This window comes from Heterocephalus glaber, unplaced genomic scaffold (genome assembly GCF_053883595.1).
Source record: "Heterocephalus glaber isolate CG9 unplaced genomic scaffold, H.glaber_assembly_v1.0 deba00001564, whole genome shotgun sequence".
NCBI lineage: Eukaryota > Metazoa > Chordata > Mammalia > Rodentia > Bathyergidae > Heterocephalus > Heterocephalus glaber.
In genome coordinates, this window is record NW_028258351.1 from 25,178 (window position 1) to 48,583 (window position 23,406).

Consider the following 23,406-nt stretch of genomic DNA (forward strand, 5'->3'; position numbering starts at 1 on the left):
AAATTACATTCAACTTTAAATTGCTGTAAAGGTGCCAGAGACCAGGTGTTTATTTATGATTTATTTATTTGGTACTGGGCATCAAAACCAGAGGTGCTCTATCACAGAGCTGCATCCCCAGCCCTTTTTATTTCTGAACAAGGTCTTGCCTCATGGTCCAGGGTGGCCTCAAACTTGCAAGTTCCTTCCTCCCACCCAAGTAGCTAGGATCAGATATGTGGTTTTATGAATATTTTGATTTCTTTGTATAAGAAACAGATGCTTCCAAATGGAATTTCTTGGTCAAAGGAGAGATCATTTTAAGTTTCCATATGCACATTCACACCACGATTGAAGACATCTTTCTGTCCTTTGATTAGTGTGCTGTGGGGGACCCTTGATAAATCTCTCTTGAAAGAGCAGATGTCTGAAAGGCTGGCAATGCTTTCAAGATTCCTGTGGCCCAGGCTTTGCTAACCCAGCTCTAATGCCTTGGGTGGGGGTGTGCGTGCAGTTGAGTTGTGTTGCTCAGGACACGTGGCATCACTGCACAGGCACATCCGTGCAGTCAGAAGAGTGGTGGAATCAGAGAGAACTTTCTGCTCTGACAGAGGAAACTATGACTAAGAGCTGCAGCACCAGCTAAGTGTGGTCCTGGGATGACACCGGCATTTCACCTCCTCACACTGTGGAAACCACTTCCCCATCAACAGCCCCAGTCAAGTGAGTGGGCACTTGAACTATTCTTGCAAACACCTTGAGCACCTTGAGTGGTTACGCAAGACCCTCCCTTGCACGTGCAAGTCAACAGGACTCGCTGCGCTTAAACACTTCCGGGGCCATCACCCCAGTTTCCATCTCCCAGGAGCTGAGGGCTGAGCTCCTAAGAGAAGTGCATATGGCTTGGACCCCTAAGATGCTGGCAGCAGTGAGTGCCCAAAGCCTGTCCCCATCTGCCCAGCTCTCGGGCTCTTTCTGTCCTGCTCACTGACCATACCCTACATCCCTGACCTCCTCTCACAAGTCTGTTTTTCTGCTCCCCAGTCTCTGGCTGGGGCCATTGTATTTCACCAAAGTCCTACGGAAAGAAGTACCTAACTAAAACAACTTCCAAAGGATTTTCAAAATGCCCTGGGATGTTAAGAAGGCTTGTATTTCCAAAAGAATTTTGGTTTTCTATTCTAGGTACCTCAAAGGCAAGGTTGAATTTTGTCTTATTAGAGAAGTGGGAAAACTGAAACTGTTTTCAACGAGAGGAACAATCGCACTGCATCTGCTTCCCAGTGCTCAGTGGAGTAATAAACTCGCCCCAGTTCCACCTCCCAGGTGATTTTCAAAGTTGTCCTTGATGAAAACAATCTCTTTCCGAGTAGAGCTAGAGTGAGAGGCAGATGGTTTCTTTGGCTGTACTTTCTGCAGATGGAGACAGAAACCAAACCCAGATGGAAGCAGAACAAGAAATAGAGGGGGAGATTGTGAAACAGGAAACTCCCACCTCTTGCCAGGTCTCCACACCCTAAAATATTGACTTCTAAACTGTGCTATCTCCAACTACTTTCTTCAGATTGTATCTTTGGGCAGAAGGAGCTGGCTCATTGGTCTCAATGAAAATTGAGTCGTCCCTCAGAGCTGGCCTAGGCCACTGGTGGCAAACCTGTGGCACCTGTGTCACAGTGAGCTGCTTGTATCATTGAAAGCTCTGAAAGATTCACCATCACTGGCCTAGGCCCTTAAGCACCTGCTGCTCTTTGTAAATGATCCCCGGCTGACCCTTAGTAAAATGGTGGGTGACTTTTATGAGACCAATAGACAGTGCCAGGTAAGAGTCGGTCCTCCTGCCCATCTCTGTGAAGAGGCAGAACATGTAAGGACAAGGCTAGCAGGGCTTGGAGTAGGGAGCAGCCTGCACTGGCACCAGGAGATGGGTGCAGGCCACTGTAGGGAGCCCCGACCTTTGAGGACCCTGACCTTTGAGGCAGGATTCAGAAAAAGCCACAGAAGTGTCTTCTGGCCTGGCTTGCCCTGAGACCCATAGGGAGTCAGGCACAGGAAAGAGAGGAAGAAGTGACAGCAGCAAGGGGAGGCTGCTTGAGGAAACACTTTCAGTCATTCTGGAAAGGTCTGGGGATGTGAGGATGAGGAAACAATCCTCACAAAGTAGACAGATTCAGCCTTCAAGGCAAGCAGGGCACAGACAAGTGTAAGAACAGAAATTCTCTCACCAATTCCTCAATTTTTATAAATCTGTCTCTCTTTAGAGTTTCCAAACCAAAGACACTGACCGGTCTGCACCAACTGCACTGAGTCTGGTACCAAGTGCACCCCTGACCTCGGAACTGAACTTTTAAGTGACCTGGAAGCAGTAAGAAAACAGTCACATCTGTGGGCAGGTTAAGGAGCAGGGACCTGAGTGAGCTCTAAGAATGTTCCTTCCACTCTCCAACTACTCTCCTGTACTACGGGCTTCTAGACAAGCAACCACACTCTGGGACTCTTAACATAAACATAGGTTTATTTGGCTTTGATAAATTTTGTAAGGCATCGCCATGTACTCTTTACTGCTTGCTGAAGCCATTCCCACAACACGATCTACATCAGCCCTCCCTCATCTCTGCCAGTCACACAGTGGTTTACATGTATTTCAGTAAGTTTAGCTTTTTCTAAAGGGCATGGTTCCAAAACCATCAACCAAGAAATATTTATAGACTGCTGTTTACCATTGCTTTGTCATCTGTGTGAAATAATGAAAAGAATTTTTTTAGTAAACCAGCCTTAGAATTTTGGTGATTCTGTCATCTTTGATGAGTAAGATGGAAGTAGGAAAATCTGAAGAGGGGAAGTCAGCAGAAAGGAAGTTGCCGCAATGTTTGTAATTACTTATTCCTGAAATGAAGACAAAACATCAGTTTAGAAAGCAACAATTACTTTACAAAATATTATGCACCTGGTATGCATATTTCTACACTAGTAAATCCATTTTTGATACATATTCATGGTTTTGGATTTATTGTTTTCATAAGTCAAGTTTTCTTAACAATTATGCATTGCCCTTTCCATCCTAACAAGTCCACCAATGGCTATCTTTACCCCAATTTGATGACAGAGGAAATGTTGGCTCAGACAAGGTACAACTTGGCCAGAGTCATGCAGCTAATTAAGAGTGTAACTGACAGGCAAATCTATGCCTGTGTTGTTCCAGCCCCTTGAAACTGGAATGAATGTTTTCAATGCTCACAGTAAAATGTCTTGGGTTTGAATCTGAGAATCCAAATGTTTACAAACTTCACAAGTGATTTACATGCAAGCTAAATGCTAAGTGTTCCTGACTTAGTCAATAAGGATTTAGTCATGGTTTTAAAATGTTATATATAGTGATAAACACATTATGCAGATATTATTTTCCTAGAATCAGTTCTTCAGAAAATCTGTGACTGACAGGCACACAAGCAACAGCCAGAGGCCAACCCAGGTTCCATCGGTAAGTGCGCTCAGATCCCAGCGAGAAGCCTGCATGGACCAGAGCTGAGCACGTATGAGCAGGTCCTAGCCAGGTCCCTGCCCAGACAGCAGCAGTCTGGGCCCACAGGCCCCAGTCAAAGGCCTGCCTGGAAAAGAGCTATGCAGGTGGGCAAGCAACAGCCAGAGGCCAGCCCAGATCCATTGGAATTTGCACAGTGGCGAGCAGCAGACAAAAGGCCTCTCAGTGGCTTGCTGAGAATTGAACACCACTGGGCAAGCAAAAAGTCACCTCAACAAAGGCACAGCGGGCTGTATCTATTGAAATGAGAAGACACGAAAAGAAGTCTCAAAGCCAGACTTCCTGATCACCTAAGACAACCCCAAAAGGAAATGAGATAGAGCAATCTGATGATACTCAACCACCTGGACTCCCTGAACTGGCAATGAAAGAGGATCTGGAAAAAATGAAATCAGAAATATTTCCTCAGTTAACAACAGAGATTGTGTCCATAGTGCAAGAAATGATTCAGAACTCTAGAGCAGACACAGATAAAAAAAAAAAAATAGAGGAGCTGAGGAACATGATGGAATCCCAGAATAGAAAACAAATGGAATCTATAAAACAGGTGCAAACATATATCCAGGAGATTAAAAACTCCACTGATAGTTTATGCAGCAGAATGAGCCAATGTGAGGGCAGAATATCAGATATAGAAAACAGGATTGCATTTAGTGACCAGGAAAAGAAAGATTTCTTAAAAATAGCAAAGGACCATGAAAAATCAATCCAGCAGCTGCTAGGCAATGCAAAGATGAATAACATAAGAGTGACTGGAGTCAATGAAGAAATAGGAGAGAGTGCAAATGATATAAAAGAATTGTTCACAGAAGTAATGGGAGAAAATTTCCCAAGCAGGGGAAAAGATACAGATAAGTGAGGCATATGGGACTCCAAGAAGCCATAATCAAAAAAAATCTACAGTGATTCCAGCCCCTGCCTCACAAGCACAAGGTCCTGAGTTTGATCCATGGTACAAAAAAAAAAATCTACACCTAGGCATACAGTAGTTAAGATTCCAGAAACCGAACAGAAGAACAAAATCCCACAAGGGAGTTAGAGAAAAGAAACAAATCACATACAAAGGAAAGCCCAGCCGACTTCTCAACACAAACTCTCAAATCAAGAAGATCCTGGAGTAAAGTATTTCCAGCCCTAAAAGAAAACAAACTCCAATCCAGATTGATGCACCCTGTAAAACGATCTTTCAAAATTGATGGAGAAATAAGATACTTTCATGACAAGAAGCACCCGAGGAACTTTATGAATACCAAACCAGCACTCCAAAAACTTTTACACAATATCCTAGGAAAAGAAAATGAGGATCACAGTCCCAGGAAGCCCAGAAGAATGAATCCACTGGACAGGACAAGAAATTCAGTGCAAAGGGGGAGAATCCAACAAAAAGAAAAGTCATGACAAGGATCAGTCAATATGTATCAACTATAACCATCAATGTTAATGGTCTCAATTCACCAATCCAAAGAATTAGACTGGGAGAATAGGTCAAGAAGAAAGATTCAACAATATGCTGCATACAAGAAACACATTCAATTCAAAAAGAAACTCATAGACTGAAAGTTAAAGGGTGGAAAACAATACTCTATGTGACAGGAACCCCTCCCCTCCCATAAAAAACAGGAATAGCTATCCTCTTTGCAGATCGAATGGATTTCAAACCAACACCGATAAAGTCAGACGAAGAAGGCCACTACATCTATGTAAAGTAAACAATCTAGGAGGAAGAGATGACAATCATAAATATATATGTAACAAACACTAGTGTGTCCAACTATATAAAACAAATACTAATGGACATGAAAAATCAAATAAGCACTAATGCATTAGTAGTGGGGGACCTAAATACCCCACTGTCACAAAGAGATAGATCAACTGGACAAAAAACAAACAACAAACTGCTAGAATTCGATCAAACTCTTGAACAAATGAAGTTAACAGATGTTTACAAGGTGCTCTACCCCACAAAATCAGAATATACATTCTTTTTGGCTGCACATGGGTTATTCTAAAACATAGACCACATACTAGCTCATAGAACAAATTTAAGTAGATTCAAAGGAACTGAAGTTATCCCCTGTGTATTACCAGACCACAGTGTGATCAATAGCAAAAGAAACCACAAGAATTTCATCAACAAATGAAAATTGAACAACACACTTCTGAATAACCAATGGGTCACAGAGGAAATTAAAGAAGAAATCAGATAGTTTCTACAATTAAATGCCAATGCCAATACAACATATCAGAATCTGTGGGACACAATGAAAGTAGTCTTACGAGGGAAATTCATAGCAGTGAATACTCATATTAGGAAAACAGAAAGAGCTCAAACAAACAACCTGATGCTAAACCTCAACCTTGTAGTAAAAGAAGAGCAGGACAAACCCAAAGCTCATACAAGGAAGGAAATTATAAAGATCAGAGCAGAAATCAATGCAACGGAGACTAAGAGAACGATACAAAAAAAATCAATGAAGCAAAGAGTTGGGTCTTTGAAAGAATAAACAAAATCGGCAAACCCTTAGCAAACCTTATCAAAAAAAGGAAAGCAAAGACCCAAATCCATGCAATTAGGAATGAAAATGGTGAAATTACAACGGAACTAGCAGAAATCCAGAGGATCGTCAATACCTACTCTGAGAACCTAGCCACCAATAAGATGGAAAACAGAAGAAATGGACAGATTTCTAGATACATATGAATTACCAAAGTTGAATGAAGAAGACCTAAAAATTCTAAACAACCCAATGTCAATCAACAAAATTGACAAAGTAATTAAAAACTTACCAGTGAAGAAAGGCCTAGGTCCTGGTGGCTTCACTGTTGACTTCCACACGACATTTAGAGAAGAATGCTTGCCATTACTGTTTAAACTCGTCAATGAAATTGAAAGGGATGCAATACTCCCAAATCCATTCCTAGAAGAAAGCAACACCTTGATCCCCAAAGCAGAGAAAGACCCAACTGAAAAAGAGAACTACAGGCCAATCTCACTAATGAACATAGATGCAAAAATCCTCAATAAGATACTGCCAAACAGAATGCAGAAGATCATCAGAAAATCATACACCCTGACCAAATGGGATTCATCCCAGGGATGCTGGGATGGTTTGACATACGCAAATCAATAAATGTAATACACTATATCAATAGGGCCAAGGACAAAAACCATATGATCCTCCCAACAGATGCTGAAAAAGCATTCAACAAAATCCAGTGGCCATTCCTAATAAAAACCCTACAGAAAATTGGAATAGATGGTCTTCATCTCAACCCGATAAAAGCCATATATGAAAAACCAATAGCTAAGATTGTACTAAATGGTCTAAAACTGAAATCCTTCACATTAAAATCAGGAACAAAACAAGGATGTCCACTATCACCACTCCTGTTCAATATTCTTTTGGAAACATTAGCCACAGCAATTAGACAAGAGGAAGAAATAAAAGGAATTAAGACACGAAACACAAAAGTTAAATTGTCATTATTTGCAGATGACCTGATACTCCATATAGAAGACTCCAAGAACTCCACCAAAAGTCTTCTAGACTTAATAACCAAATTCAGTAGAGTAGCTGGACACAAGGTCAACACACAAAAGTCAATAGCCTTCCTATACAAAAACAAAAGACTCACTGAGAGAGGAACTGGAGAAACAACTCATTTCACAATAGCATCCAAAAAAAAAAGGAAAAGAAATATTTAGCAATCAACCTAACAAAAGAAATAAAAGACCTCTACTCTGAAGACTACAGGACTCTGAAAAAAAGAGATCAAAGAGAGTATCAGGAAATGGAAAGATATCCCTTGTTCCTGGGTAGGAAGAACCAATATAGTGAAAATGGCCATACTTCCAACACTGCTAGATAGATTGGATGCAATCCCAATTGAAATTCCAACAGCATATTACCCAGAACTAGAGAAAATGATCCAAAAATTCATTTGGAACAAGAAGAGACCCAGAATGCCAAAAACAATTCTAGGCAACAAAGACAAGGTGGGGAGTATCACAATCCCCAACTTGAAACTGTACTACAAAGCTACTGTGATAAAAACCACATGGTACTGGCAAAGAAACAGACCTGAGGATCAGGGGAACAGATTAGAAGACGCAGGAACAACTCCAGACATACTCAGCCACCTCATCTTTGACAAAGGAGCCAAACACCCTCACTGGAGGAAAGATAGCCTCTTTAATAAATGGTGCTGAGGCTGGGGATTTAGCTCAGTGGTTTAACCGCCTGTGGTGCAAACGCAAGGACCTGAGTTCGATCCCTAGTACCAACCCCCCCACACACACAAAATAAATAAAAGCACAGAGGAGGTGAGCCAAGTGGGCGCCAGCAGCACCCCCTCCCCCGTGTCAAAAATGAGAAGACACGTAAACAAGTCTCAAAATCAGACTTGCAGATCATCTAGAGCTACCCCAAAGGGAAACGAGATGGAACACTCTGATACTCAACCACCCGAACTCCCTGAACTGGCAACAAAAGAGGATCTGGAAAAAATGAAATCAGAAAGAACTTCTCAGATAACAGCAGAGACTGTGCTCATAGTACAAGGCATGATTAATAAACCTAGAGAGGAGCTCAGGAACATGATGGAATCCCAACATAGGAAACAAATGGAATCCATAAAACAGATGCAAACAGATTTCCAAGAGATTAAAAACTCCATTGATGGGGCTGGGGATTTAGCTCAGTGGTTTCGCCGCCTGCCTTGCAGGCTCAAGGACCCGAGTTCGATCTGCCGTACCAAAAAAAAAAAAATCCTCCTTTGAAAGTCTACAAAGACCCAGTCTTGTGAAGCTAAGGGCTGTGTCTCACCCACCCCGTGGGGAAGTAATGAAGAAGAGTGTCAAAAGCGATGGGTGTGCTTGTGCAGGCACATGAGAGATCCAATCATTACTAGAACTGTGTGGATTTATGAGACACTCTCACATCTACACCTATATTATAGTACGCACCTCCCATGTGTATCTACCTAATTTAAAGAATACTATTTCGGTATAAATTTACTATTTTCTATGAGACAAGCATAGTGCTAAGCCTAATCCTCTCTGCTACTGCCATATCCTCACCACTGGGGACACTGATTAATGAAATATCCCCAGGCACATAAAAGGATTTCCTTGTTTAATCAATATTGTCTATCTACAGTTTGGATATGAAGGCCAAGATTATGGAGATTCAGGTCAATGACAGAAATTTCCACTAGATAAAAGGCATCCATCTACATAGGCAAAGGATATTAGCAAGCCTGCAGTGCTGTGACTACTTCCTGGGTCCTGGAACTATAGTGATGTCATCAACGGGTCACAGTACACTGCCCAGGCCTTAGTGATAACTGATAGCACATCAACTGTGGTGCCCAACTGATCACTGCTCCACACAGTGATCTGGTCAACACATAGCTCCCCGTGGTATTTTTTGGTTTGGCTATACAAATTTGATTCTTTATCATCCTTGACTAACACTGTGAGAGATATATCAGCTAGAAATCTACCTGATTTCAGCGATTCTCCAGAGAGTGAAATCATGAAACATAAACAGAAGAGAAAACATCTAGAAAGCAGACTCTCACCTCAACCTGCAAAGATGTCAAGAGGTACATGTTACTATGTTCTCTAAGGTGGGAATGAGGACTTGTCTTTGAAATGAGGGAGAAGAAAGGATTTGTAGTTTGTGGTGTAGGAGTGAAGAAGAGAGAGAGAAGTGGCTGAATGAGGGAAGATTTTTGTCTTTCCAAGGGCTCAGGTAGTCTGAGGGTGAAGAGAAGGTTCAGATGATCCAGGTTTTATCTTTGTGGCAGAAGGGTCAGTCTATTCAGAATCACTCTAGTTTACACTGTCACATACACAGTCTAGACAACTTTTTTTCCTTCAAGAATGGATTTTCTGTCATTTGACTTCCTCCTGAGGATACTGGGAGTGTAAATGAAGTCATGATTTCTGAGTACTTTCTTCATTTTGATAAAGAAGAAACTGGTTCGCAGAACTGAAAGAAACATTTTAAAAATCTTTATGTATTTATTTATTTAAGTAAAAGTAAAATATTTTCATATTGGAGATATGTCTGTATGACTCCTATGTGAAATGTAAGAAGAGTCAGGAAACACACAAACACACATGCACATCCACACAGCCATTCATGAATTAGCTATGAATGGTGAATTAAGGAGATAAGATTGGCTTACAGAAAAATCAGAAATTGAACAGTTGTTGTTACCTCGGAGGTTAACAGGAAACAAGTAAGTCCTATGATGGACAGCTGTTGTTCACTGATGTGAGCAGGAAGATTGGAGCTGACTCCAACATTCAAAACAGTGGCTCATATTCCTAAGAATAGTCTGAACTTTCCAAAAATATTTTGAGTGTCTGTATTTTCTGATAATCCTTTGTACAGAGGTAAACTTGTCCTTTTTACCATCATTAAGATTAGCACATAATAAAAATGTTATAAATAGTAAACTATGAAATATGCAAAGCACATACATGTATTCATATACAAACAGACACACAGATAGACAGGCACACACACACACACACACACACACACAAAGGCGGCAAAAAATAGGCCAAAGAAAGGTAAATACTAACATCCACCATAACTGTCCGCATACTATAGACCAAATGAAATTATATTCCCCTTAAAAACACAGTACAACTTGACTTCACTAGATGAGGTCAAGCTACAGTAACTAGTACACACAGAATCTACTTCTTACTTGTGTATGTTCAAGGAAATACAGCAGTTTTCTTTCCTGAGCTAATTCATAGGGTGAGTCTAAAAATTATTGTCATCCACATATGGCTTTCAAAGAAACTCTGGATTACCAACATCCCGGTCAACTGGAAAGGGCAAGTGCGTGGATAGATGCAGAGGTCTGTATGGCTGTAGAAGTGGCACACGACGCTTGTATTCATTTTCCCTTGTAGCAAATGTAATCCCACGAGCAGAGCTAACTACAAGGCAGTTCAGTAAAGTATGTGGTCATAGTCTAAGTGGAAAGGCAGAAGCAAGGAGACTCTGTACCACCCACAGGTTGGGCAAATGTGATGATTTGCAATGTAGTGACAAGGTAAAGATTATTCCACGTTTAAAAATGTTTACTAATAGGAACCATACTATTTATGAAAAAGGATGGAGGCAATATGTGTTCACCGAAAATGCCAAAGGATAGACTCATATTATTTGCTTAAGAATAAATCAATACACATGAACACCAAACCGGGACCGTATCTCTTCATCACGATTTACTTTCACAGGAGAGGTGACTACGCAAGCTGATCTTCAGGGTGAAGATGAGGTACCGGCTCCAACTCAACACTACAAAGAGAGGGATACTTCTTACAGAGCTTCAGAGCACCTCTCCCATGAAGACAAATTTCCTGGTGGAGGTATGGAGGGACTATTGAACAGGGTCAAAAAGTTAGTGAGGCACATCCCAGATTTTACTTGAATGCTTCTGACCATCAGTTGATACAGGCAATTTAGTCAGAAAGAAACAGAAAATAACCAGAAGCAGAAGGAGTGAATACCAAAGGGAAAACACCTAAGAAGCCTGGAGTAAGTCCAGGATCACTGGAGGATGGGTTTCTGCTAAGGAAATGGTGGGAGATTGGCCGAGGGGGTGCAAAATGATCAGAGACACAAAAACAGTGTGTTAGCATGATCAGGAGGACTATGGCAGATTGGCACGAAGGTGTGAAGACACTAGCCCCTTAACACAACCCCAAGATCATAGGATCCTCAAAATACCTGGCTTTGAGATACATTATAGACACACCCAATGCAAAAGTACATCGCATCCATGCATTTCCATAGGCAGTATTCACACACGGGTCCCTTCCCAGACCCATCTGCGCTGTCTACGCTCCTCTCTCCCTTCCTTCTCATCTTCCACAGGCACATGAGTTCTGTATTCTCAGTTTTTGTCCCAACTTTGCAAACAGTAATTGTTACTCTAACTTCTAGGATGATCCCACTCTCATTTCCTATATTAAACTTTGTATAAATGAAAGTGCAAAATACATACCTTCTCTCTCTGTCCTTTCATGCATTCTTACATCCATGAGCACTGTGCATGTAGCACGATTTCAGTTTTTATATTCTCATTACTGCATATATTTTTTTGTTTGAAGAAAAATATATTGACTGATTATACTTTGCCTGGCCAAAAAAAAAAAAGAGTTGCTTTCTATGGAGAAAATAAGGGAATGTTTTCAACATTCTCTTGCCTATATTTTGCTATATTAAGACATTTTTGTTGGAGGAAAGTACAAGATTTTTGTATCAACCAATCTGAACTCAGTCCTTCATTTTATTTTCTAAGGCAAACACATAAATACCCACTTAGTCTTTAACACTCTTCTTGGTACCCTCATTTTTTATTTATCCTCCCATAGTTCTGCATTTTCAAAACTCATGATTTCTTTTTCTTATACACCTTGATTTTTGCATACTCACGGTCCTTGATTATTTCTTTGGATTTCACATACACTAATGGCTCTAGATTCAAAGAGAATATTTTCACTACTTACATTGTATTTCTAAACAACAGCGAACAATACACTAGCGCACACACACACACACACACAAATCCTTAATCGGAGGGCATTCAGTCAACACAGGTATGTGTCAAACTAACACAGACATACCCCAGTGTCATTCCCTTTCAAGCAAAATTTATTCCATACTCAGATCTGTAGCCATCAAATCAGTCACACTGTAAAGTGAATTAAGGAGATAAGATTGGCTTACAGAAAAATCAGAAATTGAACAGTTGTTGTTGCCTTGGAGGTTAACAGGAAACAAGTAAGTCCTATGATGGACAGCTGTTGTTCACTGATGTGAGCAGGAAGATTGGAGCTGACTCCAACATTCAAAACAGTGGCTCATATTCCTAAGAATAGTCTGAACTTTCCAAAAATATTTTGAGTGTCTGTATTTTCTAATAATCCTTTGTACAGAGGTAAACTTGTCTTTTTTACCTTCATTAAGATTAGCACATAATAAAAATGTTATAAATAGTAAACTATGAAATATGCAAAGCACATACATGTATTCATATACAAACAGACACACAGATAGGCACACACACACACACACACACACACACACACACACACAAAGGCGGCAAAAAATAGGCCAAAGAAAGGTAAATACTAACATCCACCATAACTGTCCGCATACTATAGACCAAATGAAATTATATTCCCCTTAAAAACACAGTACAACTTGACTTCACTAGATGAGGTCAAGCTACAGTAACTAGTACACACAGAATCTACTTCTTACTTGTGTATGTTCAAGGAAATACAGCAGTTTTCTTTCCTGAGCTAATTCATAGGGTGAGTCTAAAAATTATTGTCATCCACATATGGCTTTCAAAGAAACTCTGGATTACCAACATCCCGGTCAACTGGAAAGGGCAAGTGCGTGGATAGATGCAGAGGTCTGTATGGCTGTAGAAGTGGCACACGACGCTTGTATTCATTTTCCCTTGTAGCAAATGTAATCCCACGAGCAGAGCTAACTACAAGGCAGTTCAGTAAAGTATGTGGTCATAGTCTAAGTGGAAAGGCAGAAGCAAGGAGACTCTGTACCACCCACAGGTTGGGCAAATGTGATGATTTGCAATGTAGTGACAAGATAAAGATTATTCCACGTTTAAAAATGTTTACTAATAGGAACCATACTATTTATGAAAAAGGATGGAGGCAATATGTGTTCACCGAAAATGCCAAAGGATAGACTCATATTATTTGCTTAAGAATAAATCAATACACATGAACACCAAACCGGGACCGTATCTCTTCATCACGATTTACTTTCACAGGAGAGGTGACTACGCAAGCTGATCTTCAGGGTGAAGATGAGGTACCGGCTCCAACTCAACACTACAAAGAGAGGGATACTTCTTACAGAGCTTCAGAGCACCTCTCCCATGAAGACAAATTTCCTGGTGGAGGTATGGAGGGACTATTGAACAGGGTCAAAAAGTTAGTGAGGCACATCCCAGATTTTACTTGAATGCTTCTGACCATCAGTTGATACAGGCAATTTAGTCAGAAAGAAACAGAAAATAACCAGAAGCAGAAGGAGTGAATACCAAAGGGAAAACACCTAAGAAGCCTGGAGTAAGTCCAGGATCACTGGAGGATGGGTTTCTGCTAAGGAAATGGTGGGAGATTGGCCGAGGGGGTGCAAAATGATCAGAGACACAAAAACAGTGTGTTAGCATGATCAGGAGGACTATGGCAGATTGGCACGAAGGTGTGAAGACACTAGCCCCTTAACACAACCCCAAGATCATAGGATCCTCAAAATACCTGGCTTTGAGATACATTATAGACACACCCAATGCAAAAGTACATCGCATCCATGCATTTCCATAGGCAGTATTCACACACGGGTCCCTTCCCAGACCCATCTGCGCTGTCTACGCTCCTCTCTCCCTTCCTTCTCATCTTCCACAGGCACATGAGTTCTGTATTCTCAGTTTTTGTCCCAACTTTGCAAACAGTAATTGTTACTCTAACTTCTAGGATGATCCCACTCTCATTTCCTATATTAAACTTTGTATAAATGAAAGTGCAAAATACATACCTTCTCTCTCTGTCCTTTCATGCATTCTTACATCCATGAGCACTGTGCATGTAGCACGATTTCAGTTTTTATATTCTCATTACTGCATATATTTTTTTGTTTGAAGAAAAATATATTGACTGATTATACTTTGCCTGGCCAAAAAAAAAAAAGAGTTGCTTTCTATGGAGAAAATAAGGGAATGTTTTCAACATTCTCTTGCCTATATTTTGCTATATTAAGACATTTTTGTTGGAGGAAAGTACAAGATTTTTGTATCAACCAATCTGAACTCAGTCCTTCATTTTATTTTCTAAGGCAAACACATAAATACCCACTTAGTCTTTAACACTCTTCTTGGTACCCTCATTTTTTATTTATCCTCCCATAGTTCTGCATTTTCAAAACTCATGATTTCTTTTTCTTATACACCTTGATTTTTGCATACTCACGGTCCTTGATTATTTCTTTGGATTTCACATACACTAATGGCTCTAGATTCAAAGAGAATATTTTCACTACTTACATTGTATTTCTAAACAACAGTGAACAATACACTAGCGCACACACACACACACACACAAATCCTTAATCGGAGGGCATTCAGTCAACACAGGTATGTGTCAAACTAACACAGACATACCCCAGTGTCATTCCCTTTCAAGCAAAATTTATTCCATACTCAGATCTGTAGCCATCAAATCAGTCACACTGTAAAGTGAATTAAGGAGATAAGATTGGCTTACAGAAAAATCAGAAATTGAACAGTTGTTGTTGCCTTGGAGGTTAACAGGAAACAAGTAAGTCCTATGATGGACAGCTGTTGTTCACTGATGTGAGCAGGAAGATTGGAGCTGACTCCAACATTCAAAACAGTGGCTCATATTCCTAAGAATAGTCTGAACTTTCCAAAAATATTTTGAGTGTCTGTATTTTCTAATAATCCTTTGTACAGAGGTAAACTTGTCTTTTTTACCTTCATTAAGATTAGCACATAATAAAAATGTTATAAATAGTAAACTATGAAATATGCAAAGCACATACATGTATTCATATACAAACAGACACACAGATAGGCACACACACACACACACACACACACACACACAAAGGCGGCAAAAAATAGGCCAAAGAAAGGTAAATACTAACATCCACCATAACTGTCCGCATACTATAGACCAAATGAAATTATATTCCCCTTAAAAACACAGTACAACTTGACTTCACTAGATGAGGTCAAGCTACAGTAACTAGTACACACAGAATCTACTTCTTACTTGTGTATGTTCAAGGAAATACAGCAGTTTTCTTTCCTGAGCTAATTCATAGGGTGAGTCTAAAAATTATTGTCATCCACATATGGCTTTCAAAGAAACTCTGGATTACCAACATCCCGGTCAACTGGAAAGGGCAAGTGCGTGGATAGATGCAGAGGTCTGTATGGCTGTAGAAGTGGCACACGACGCTTGTATTCATTTTCCCTTGTAGCAAATGTAATCCCACGAGCAGAGCTAACTACAAGGCAGTTCAGTAAAGTATGTGGTCATAGTCTAAGTGGAAAGGCAGAAGCAAGGAGACTCTGTACCACCCACAGGTTGGGCAAATGTGATGATTTGCAATGTAGTGACAAGATAAAGATTATTCCACGTTTAAAAATGTTTACTAATAGGAACCATACTATTTATGAAAAAGGATGGAGGCAATATGTGTTCACCGAAAATGCCAAAGGATAGACTCATATTATTTGCTTAAGAATAAATCAATACACATGAACACCAAACCGGGACCGTATCTCTTCATCACGATTTACTTTCACAGGAGAGGTGACTACGCAAGCTGATCTTCAGGGTGAAGATGAGGTACCGGCTCCAACTCAACACTACAAAGAGAGGGATACTTCTTACAGAGCTTCAGAGCACCTCTCCCATGAAGACAAATTTCCTGGTGGAGGTATGGAGGGACTATTGAACAGGGTCAAAAAGTTAGTGAGGCACATCCCAGATTTTACTTGAATGCTTCTGACCATCAGTTGATACAGGCAATTTAGTCAGAAAGAAACAGAAAATAACCAGAAGCAGAAGGAGTGAATACCAAAGGGAAAACACCTAAGAAGCCTGGAGTAAGTCCAGGATCACTGGAGGATGGGTTTCTGCTAAGGAAATGGTGGGAGATTGGCCGAGGGGGTGCAAAATGATCAGAGACACAAAAACAGTGTGTTAGCATGATCAGGAGGACTATGGCAGATTGGCACGAAGGTGTGAAGACACTAGCCCCTTAACACAACCCCAAGATCATAGGATCCTCAAAATACCTGGCTTTGAGATACATTATAGACACACACAATGCAAAAGTACATCGCATCCATGCATTTCCATAGGCAGTATTCACACACGGGTCCCTTCCCAGACCCATCTGCGCTGTCTACGCTCCTCTCTCCCTTCCTTCTCATCTTCCACAGGCACATGAGTTCTGTATTCTCAGTTTTTGTCCCAACTTTGCAAACAGTAATTGTTACTCTAACTTCTAGGATGATCCCACTCTCATTTCCTATATTAAACTTTGTATAAATGAAAGTGCAAAATACATACCTTCTCTCTCTGTCCTTTCATGCATTCTTACATCCATGAGCACTGTGCATGTAGCACGATTTCAGTTTTTATATTCTCATTACTGCATATATTTTTTTGTTTGAAGAAAAATATATTGACTGATTATACTTTGCCTGGCCAAAAAAAAAAAAGAGTTGCTTTCTATGGAGAAAATAAGGGAATGTTTTCAACATTCTCTTGCCTATATTTTGCTATATTAAGACATTTTTGTTGGAGGAAAGTACAAGATTTTTGTATCAACCAATCTGAACTCAGTCCTTCATTTTATTTTCTAAGGCAAACACATAAATACCCACTTAGTCTTTAACACTCTTCTTGGTACCCTCATTTTTTATTTATCCTCCCATAGTTCTGCATTTTCAAAACTCATGATTTCTTTTTCTTATACACCTTGATTTTTGCATACTCACGATCCTTGATTATTTCTTTGGATTTCACATACACTAATGGCTCTAGATTCAAAGAGAATATTTTCACTACTTACATTGTATTTCTAAACAACAGCGAACAATACACTAGCGCACACACACACACAAATCCTTAATCAGAGGGCATTCAGTCAACACAGGTATGTGTCAAACTAACACAGACACACCCCAGTGTCATTCCCTTTCAAGCAAAATTTATTCCATACTCAGATTTATAGCCATCAAATCAGTCACACTGTAAAGCCTAATTGAATTTTAACCAACATGTGATTATCTCATACACGACACACACTGCAGTCAACACACACCATGTCACTGCAATGTTGGTATCATACCTATGTAAGACACTAATTGGTCTAATGTGAGATTGCTAATGAGAGATCTTGATACTCTAAACAGTTACATAAAGGGAGGCGAACTTGGTTCTCAGTGGGAACAGGAACAGTGGCATTGTGAGATCATGAATATTCATTTCTCCAAACAGAACACTTGACCAAATCTTTCATTTGAGGTTGTGACTGTCTAGGAGGTGCAGAGAATAGTGAGGCCGATGCAAAGGGGATCTGAGCTTGGACAAGAGGCACAGCTGAGCTGCTGGCAAGACCACGCCTCACTTCACTCTTCCTTCACACACAGGAGGGGGCCTTAGGGCAAAGGACTAAGATTGAGGTCTCTGGGAGGGACGAATAGGAAATAAGCCTTGAAGCATATGACAAAGCTCCTCAGCACACATTTCCCTGAGAACACCGAGGCAACAGTGGCTGGGGCAGTGGACCACGCTGAGACGTGTAGGGGACGGGATCAGCACCTTCCCTTCAGAGCGCTGTAAATTCAACTCCACACACTCACGGGTCACATGTGTCACACTTCTTTACACTACGTTATGGGCCTATTTCTCTTTCATTTGACCTTTCTCTTTGGCAGATACTCTTCTCTCTCTCTTTCCCCTCCCATTCCCTAGTAGCATCACATGGGTACACCCTTGCACTCTTATTCCTACACACAGTTATTCTCAGATTCACCACTTTACACGTTAATCCCATAAAGAACTTTACTTCTCCTCAAAGGGATAACCTGTTTTAATCCTATATGTTTGATAGACCAAACACTAGAAAACGCATGAACCCTTCAATATGTATATTTTCTTACCCAAATGTCACTTCTTCTCCCCTGTTATCAACTCTCCTTTGAGCTGCACGGTCGGAGGTCATAAACATTTCCCTCGTCATGGAAGGCTACTGTCACACCATCTAACAACACTCACCACTCATACAGGAATCACATGCCCTGCCACACAACACTGTCCCACATACATATATACACACGCCCAGCACTATCTGCTTTGACCAGTACCAGAAACATTCACCAGATACGACCGGAATATGTGTGTGTGTGTGTGTGTGTGTGTGTGTGTATAATATGTATTGCATGTGTGTATATAATATAGATGTGTACGCATATAATAATATGACATATCTCTGTTTATCTCCAGGCAACACCACAAACTCATGGTTCACATAGCTATACCGAGTACACACCTTGCATAACACACACCACACACAGAACTCTGAAACGTCATAGATACACGCATTCCCATCTCACAGGCCTTCACTCAAGGATGTTCTCAGGGCCATCTCATCCTCTCCTTTTTGAAATTTTTCCTAGAAAGCAATAAATTACGTCAAAATATTCTACATGTACCATCCCGCAAGAGGCCTCTGCATCAAGATTTGACGGGGTCTCAGGAGGACTCCTTCGTTTCAAGTTCCCATGGACCTTCCAAGCTCGCCAATAACCACTTGATGACCTCAGGATGTACTGAAAGGGAAAGCGTCATGAACGTGTACTACATGCGTGTCCTAACCAAAAGGGGGGTCGCTATCTTCGAGGATACAGATGGAGAACTGGAGCCTCCCCCGAAAAGGATAAGCATAGCAAAACTTACCTTTCCTGAGGGGATTCCTCCAAGAGTCACCCTCGTAGACCATACAGATACACAGCACCTAACTAACAGCAAGGCTCACTGGGACAGTGAGGTCCAAGAGGGATGGGAAGAGGCTGAGAATGCATCAGTGCCTCTGGCTCAGGAGCCAGGGCCCAGCGTCAAAACACCTCTGGGTCTGGAGGGCCTGGAGGGCCTGGAGCGGGGCTTCCGGTGCATGGCCTGCTGCAGGGTCTTCCCCAGTCTGGAGAACCTTATGAAACACGTGGAACATGGCATTGAGGAGGGCTTTTCTTGCCTTACTTTCCACCTTGCCTTTGCCAAGCTAAGGAAAAAGAGGAATCAGGAAAGAAAGAGGAACATTAAGAAGAGAAAACAACAATATTAACACAACATCTGGAGGCTCTAGGGAGAAACTTCTGTGGGTTTGTTACATTCATATTTTTAATTTCTTTGACAATTTTTGTTTTGCTTTTTTTAATACATAGAAATTTTCCTTGTCTTGACGGTTAGGAGAGGATACAAATAAGATTAGACTTCAGTACCATAAACCTGTGGGCTTAAATCTCTTCCTTCTGTTTTACACCTCTGTTCTGTTTCTGCGTCAGCGGTGTAGTCTTGGGAATGGAGATTATAACAGGTCCAAATGATAATATTGGTGAGGGTGGATTAGGCAAACCTGAGGCCTGACCCTTAAGGTGCTTCTCCATCTGGCAGCCAGAGGGAGCGTGGAGTCACTAACAGCTGTCACATAGAGTACCTCACTCTCAAAGCCCTCAGGATGGCCCTGGGAAATTATTCCCAGCACTTTCTGGCCACCTGTGTGTGTGGCTGCCTGAACGGGCTTGCAGCTGCAAGCCTGACACCTGCTTAGTGCTTCCCTGGTACTCTGGTCTGTTGTGGCTAACACTGTGAAGAGGGGTGGAGGACTGGGCTCTCCCAGGACAAAGACTGAGGAGGGATCAGAGCACACTGATGATATCTATAAATCCCCAAACCTCAATGCCCATGATCTCGTTTGCCACCACATCAGGAGACTTCTGGAGAGCAGGGACAATCCCCATTTTAGCTCCCCCCATTTCCCAGAAAAGTTCAGCGCTGTCAATCAAGCAGCTGCTTCTCCTGAACTATGGCTACACTGTCACCACAACAGCTGTGGCCATCCTACGTGCCTCAAGACCCCCAAATACCTCTGAGACGTATTTGTCTTGGCCACAGCAGAAGTTGGAGGGAGCTGGTTGGCTCCTACCTCCATAGGAGCAGCAAGAGACACAAGGCTCCATCTGTGAGGAAAGGTCCACAGTAGACACTCATATGCTGGTACCTTGATCTTGGACTTGCTACTCTCTAGAATTGTGAGGAATGCTTGTCTGTTGTTGATAAATTACCCATTCCAGAATTTGTTACCGAAGTCCAAATGGACTCACATAGACAGACATTTCCTCCACCAGTTTTGCCCTGATACCCTCTTTTAACCCTTATGTCTTTAACGCAGTACCATTCCTGGGAGAAGTTTTTGTTCTTCGTTCTCACAGCCTCCTAACTTCCCATTCATCCCTTATATCATAACATATGACTGTTGCCTTGTCCCACATCACATGGCCTTTTCAATCTCCTTGCTTTGATTTTTCTCCTGCTCCCTTCCATTCTGACCTAGAACGCTCTGTGTTCTCAATTTCGCAGCTCACTCCTCTTAGCCATCATAGACTGACCCTTTCCACTCATGTGGCTTACCTACCATGTATGATATTCCCCCAACCCATAACTTCAATCAAAATATTTCCCAAGGCATAGAACCAGATTCCTACTACATCCTACATATTATAAGCACCCCAAGATCAACATTTCCAATCCTAAGATTGTTACCTTACTTCTGAAACCCGGCCTTCCCCTTTGTAGCATGCGTTGGTATAAACTGTACAACTTGACTCATTTGCTGAAGCTAGACTCTTGAAAGTCAATGTATGTAATATTTATATATTATACATATTCCCATTTTGTCCCTAGATTCAGTGGAATCCCTTTCTGCAAGTTTTGGATGTAACAGGTCCTCATCGAATGGCAACTTCAGACATGCTACTTCTAGCACTCTTTTGGAAATTAGTTGTGTATATCAGTTAAATAAAAAGCATCGTTTTCACACAACTAATACGTGTGCTATCTTCTTTCAATCTTTAATAAAACCCATGGTGCTCTTGATGTGGGTATCAAAATCTTGAGTAGTCCAGAAATATTTCTCTATCAATATAAAGCACAGCATGTACAATACCCATCGTTATTTTGAGTGGGTGACCAAGTATCTGAGAACATCTCTTTAAATATAAACACCTTGGATTGTCTACACTGGTAGCGGGACGGTGTGCAGGTAGGTAGTAAAAATGGTGCTTATCATAGAAGGAGCTGGAAGAAGGGACTGAGCACCTCTAGTGTAGAGCACAGAAGGAGTGGGGCCTGGACATCCTGAAACAGGCCAGGGAACTCAGTCTGCTTCTTCCAACATTGCTTGAGTGCCGAATGTAACGTGGAGGTGTGAGACTCCAGTGCAGACAGAAGCCTGTCCCCAGCTCCCTGGGTATTGTCAAACAATGACTGAACCGTTCTCAGATCACCCAGGGGCAAAGAAATGGCACAGAGAAGGTTCTGGAAAGTTCAACCCATTGTGTTGAAGGCTGATTATAATTAACAACATTGTTTCACATACTCAGAAAACTAGAAGAGAAGATTTTGAATGTTCTCCTCAAAATGAAATATGATTATTTGAAATTGTGGATAACCTTAGTGTCTGGAGATCATCAATACACAGTGTATAAACATACCAAAATATCACACTGTATCCCATAAAGGTATACACTTATCTGTCAATAACAAAATATAAAACCTACAACAAACAAAATACTCTGGTGAAATAGCATCAGAACAGGAAAATACAAGTCGTTATTACCACTGCATTTATCACTGAACAAAATTACAGGTCATAAGCAATAAAAACCATAAAAATTATACTGACTGAAATGGAAAAAGCCAGAAATGTGATTTTTTTTGCATACAGCATAATGTATTTTTAAAAACTTCAAAAGCCTAGAGACGGTAAGAGCTAATGAGTTAGGTCATCCAAATGGCTAGTAGAAACACAATGTTGAAGGTGATTTTCTGCATTTCCATACACAAAGACATGTTAAAATTTATTTTAAAATTCTAGTGACAAAAATCTGAAGGTATATAGAAAGAAATTAAAGACGTGGATATGTCTTTAAAATAGAACAAAACATTATGTCTTGAAAAACATTTGGAATATAAAGCAAAATTTATACCAATAGGAAAATTCCTTGATCAAGATGTGGTCAATTTTTATATATCATTATGTGAATTTTCTTGTAAATTTGTAAGTCAAAGTAAAAAATTGTAAGGATGAACAAAGGAGCAGAAGAAGCATGACACTTCTTAAAATAGAATTATTTGAATGGTTATGTCTCTTCAGCATCCTTTGAAAATTACGACAAATAATATTTCCCTGAATGGGCAGAGACAATTAACCACTGGAATATTAAAAAGAGACAAGAAATAGAAGGAGGTATTTATTTGAAAATCTGTTATTTTAAGCTGGCCCAACCAAATTTAATGATGAAAAGTATCTGGTTTATAATAAAATTATTTGGAGCCATATTGAAATGTTATACATGAATACCCAAAAAACAATTCTCATAACTATGTTCCTTATTCAAATACTCTACATTAATCCCCTAGAACAGATGACAAAATCTTCAGTGTCAGCATTCTTGAAGTAGTGAATTACAGTAAAACAAATGTTCACCAAGAAGACAAAAACAAGATATCTGTACTGTCTTCAAACAGCAAACCTATAGAAATTGATTGCCACCAAACCAGAACTGTTCGAAGTACTTAACAGAATACCAGACAGACAGCGGGGCCAACGTTACCAAAGAACCCCAAGGAAAGGCTATGCCTAATAACAGAATAAACAAAGGAAAAAGGGAATCAGCACAGAAAAAAAAGACAATGACAGGTATCAACACACCATTCAATAACACTCAATAGAAGTGGTCCTAACTCTCCCCCCGAAATACATAGAATGATAGATTAGATCAAAATACACAACTATGTTGCCTCCAGGAGACATTCCTCAGCCACAAAAAACCCAAATAGATTGAAAGTTACAGGTTGGAACTCCAGGAAAGCAGAGCCTGAAAACTGGCGATAGTTATTCTAATTTTTGACAAAGCAGGCTTGAAACCAAAACCAATCACAAGAGACAAAGAAGGTCACTACATACATATTGATAAAGGGAACAATTCACTAGGAA

General features: G+C 40.6%; 1 protein-coding gene and 1 long non-coding RNA gene across 2 annotated transcripts; one reads left to right on the plus strand and one right to left on the minus strand.

Moving 5' to 3' along the window:
- Positions 1–8,863: 8,863 nt before the first annotated feature.
- On the plus strand, positions 8,864–19,473 carry LOC147823743 (uncharacterized). The gene is made up of 5 exons (XM_087191393.1): positions 8,864–9,124; positions 10,785–10,916; positions 13,358–13,489; positions 15,925–16,056; positions 18,809–19,473. The coding sequence occupies exons 1-5, from the start codon at positions 9,055–9,057 to the stop codon at positions 19,471–19,473; spliced, it is 1,131 nt and encodes a 376-aa protein (XP_087047519.1). The 5' UTR covers positions 8,864–9,054.
- On the minus strand, positions 13,972–18,829 carry LOC147823744 (uncharacterized). The gene is made up of 2 exons (XR_015443129.1): positions 16,695–18,829; positions 13,972–14,261 (listed from the first exon to the last, which is right to left on the minus strand). It is a non-coding gene; the product is annotated as an uncharacterized LOC147823744 (long non-coding RNA).
- Positions 19,474–23,406: the final 3,933 nt, after the last annotated feature.

Coding starts and splice junctions, on each gene's coding strand:
- LOC147823743 (XM_087191393.1), top strand. CDS start 9,055: ATGAAACATAAACAGAAGAGAAAACATCTAGAAAGCAGACTCTCACCT. Junction 9,125..10,784: donor ACCTGCAAAGATGTCAAGAG/GTACATGTTACT, acceptor TTACTTTCACAG/GAGAGGTGACTACGCAAGCT. Junction 13,490..15,924: donor AGACAAATTTCCTGGTGGAG/GTATGGAGGGAC, acceptor TTACTTTCACAG/GAGAGGTGACTACGCAAGCT.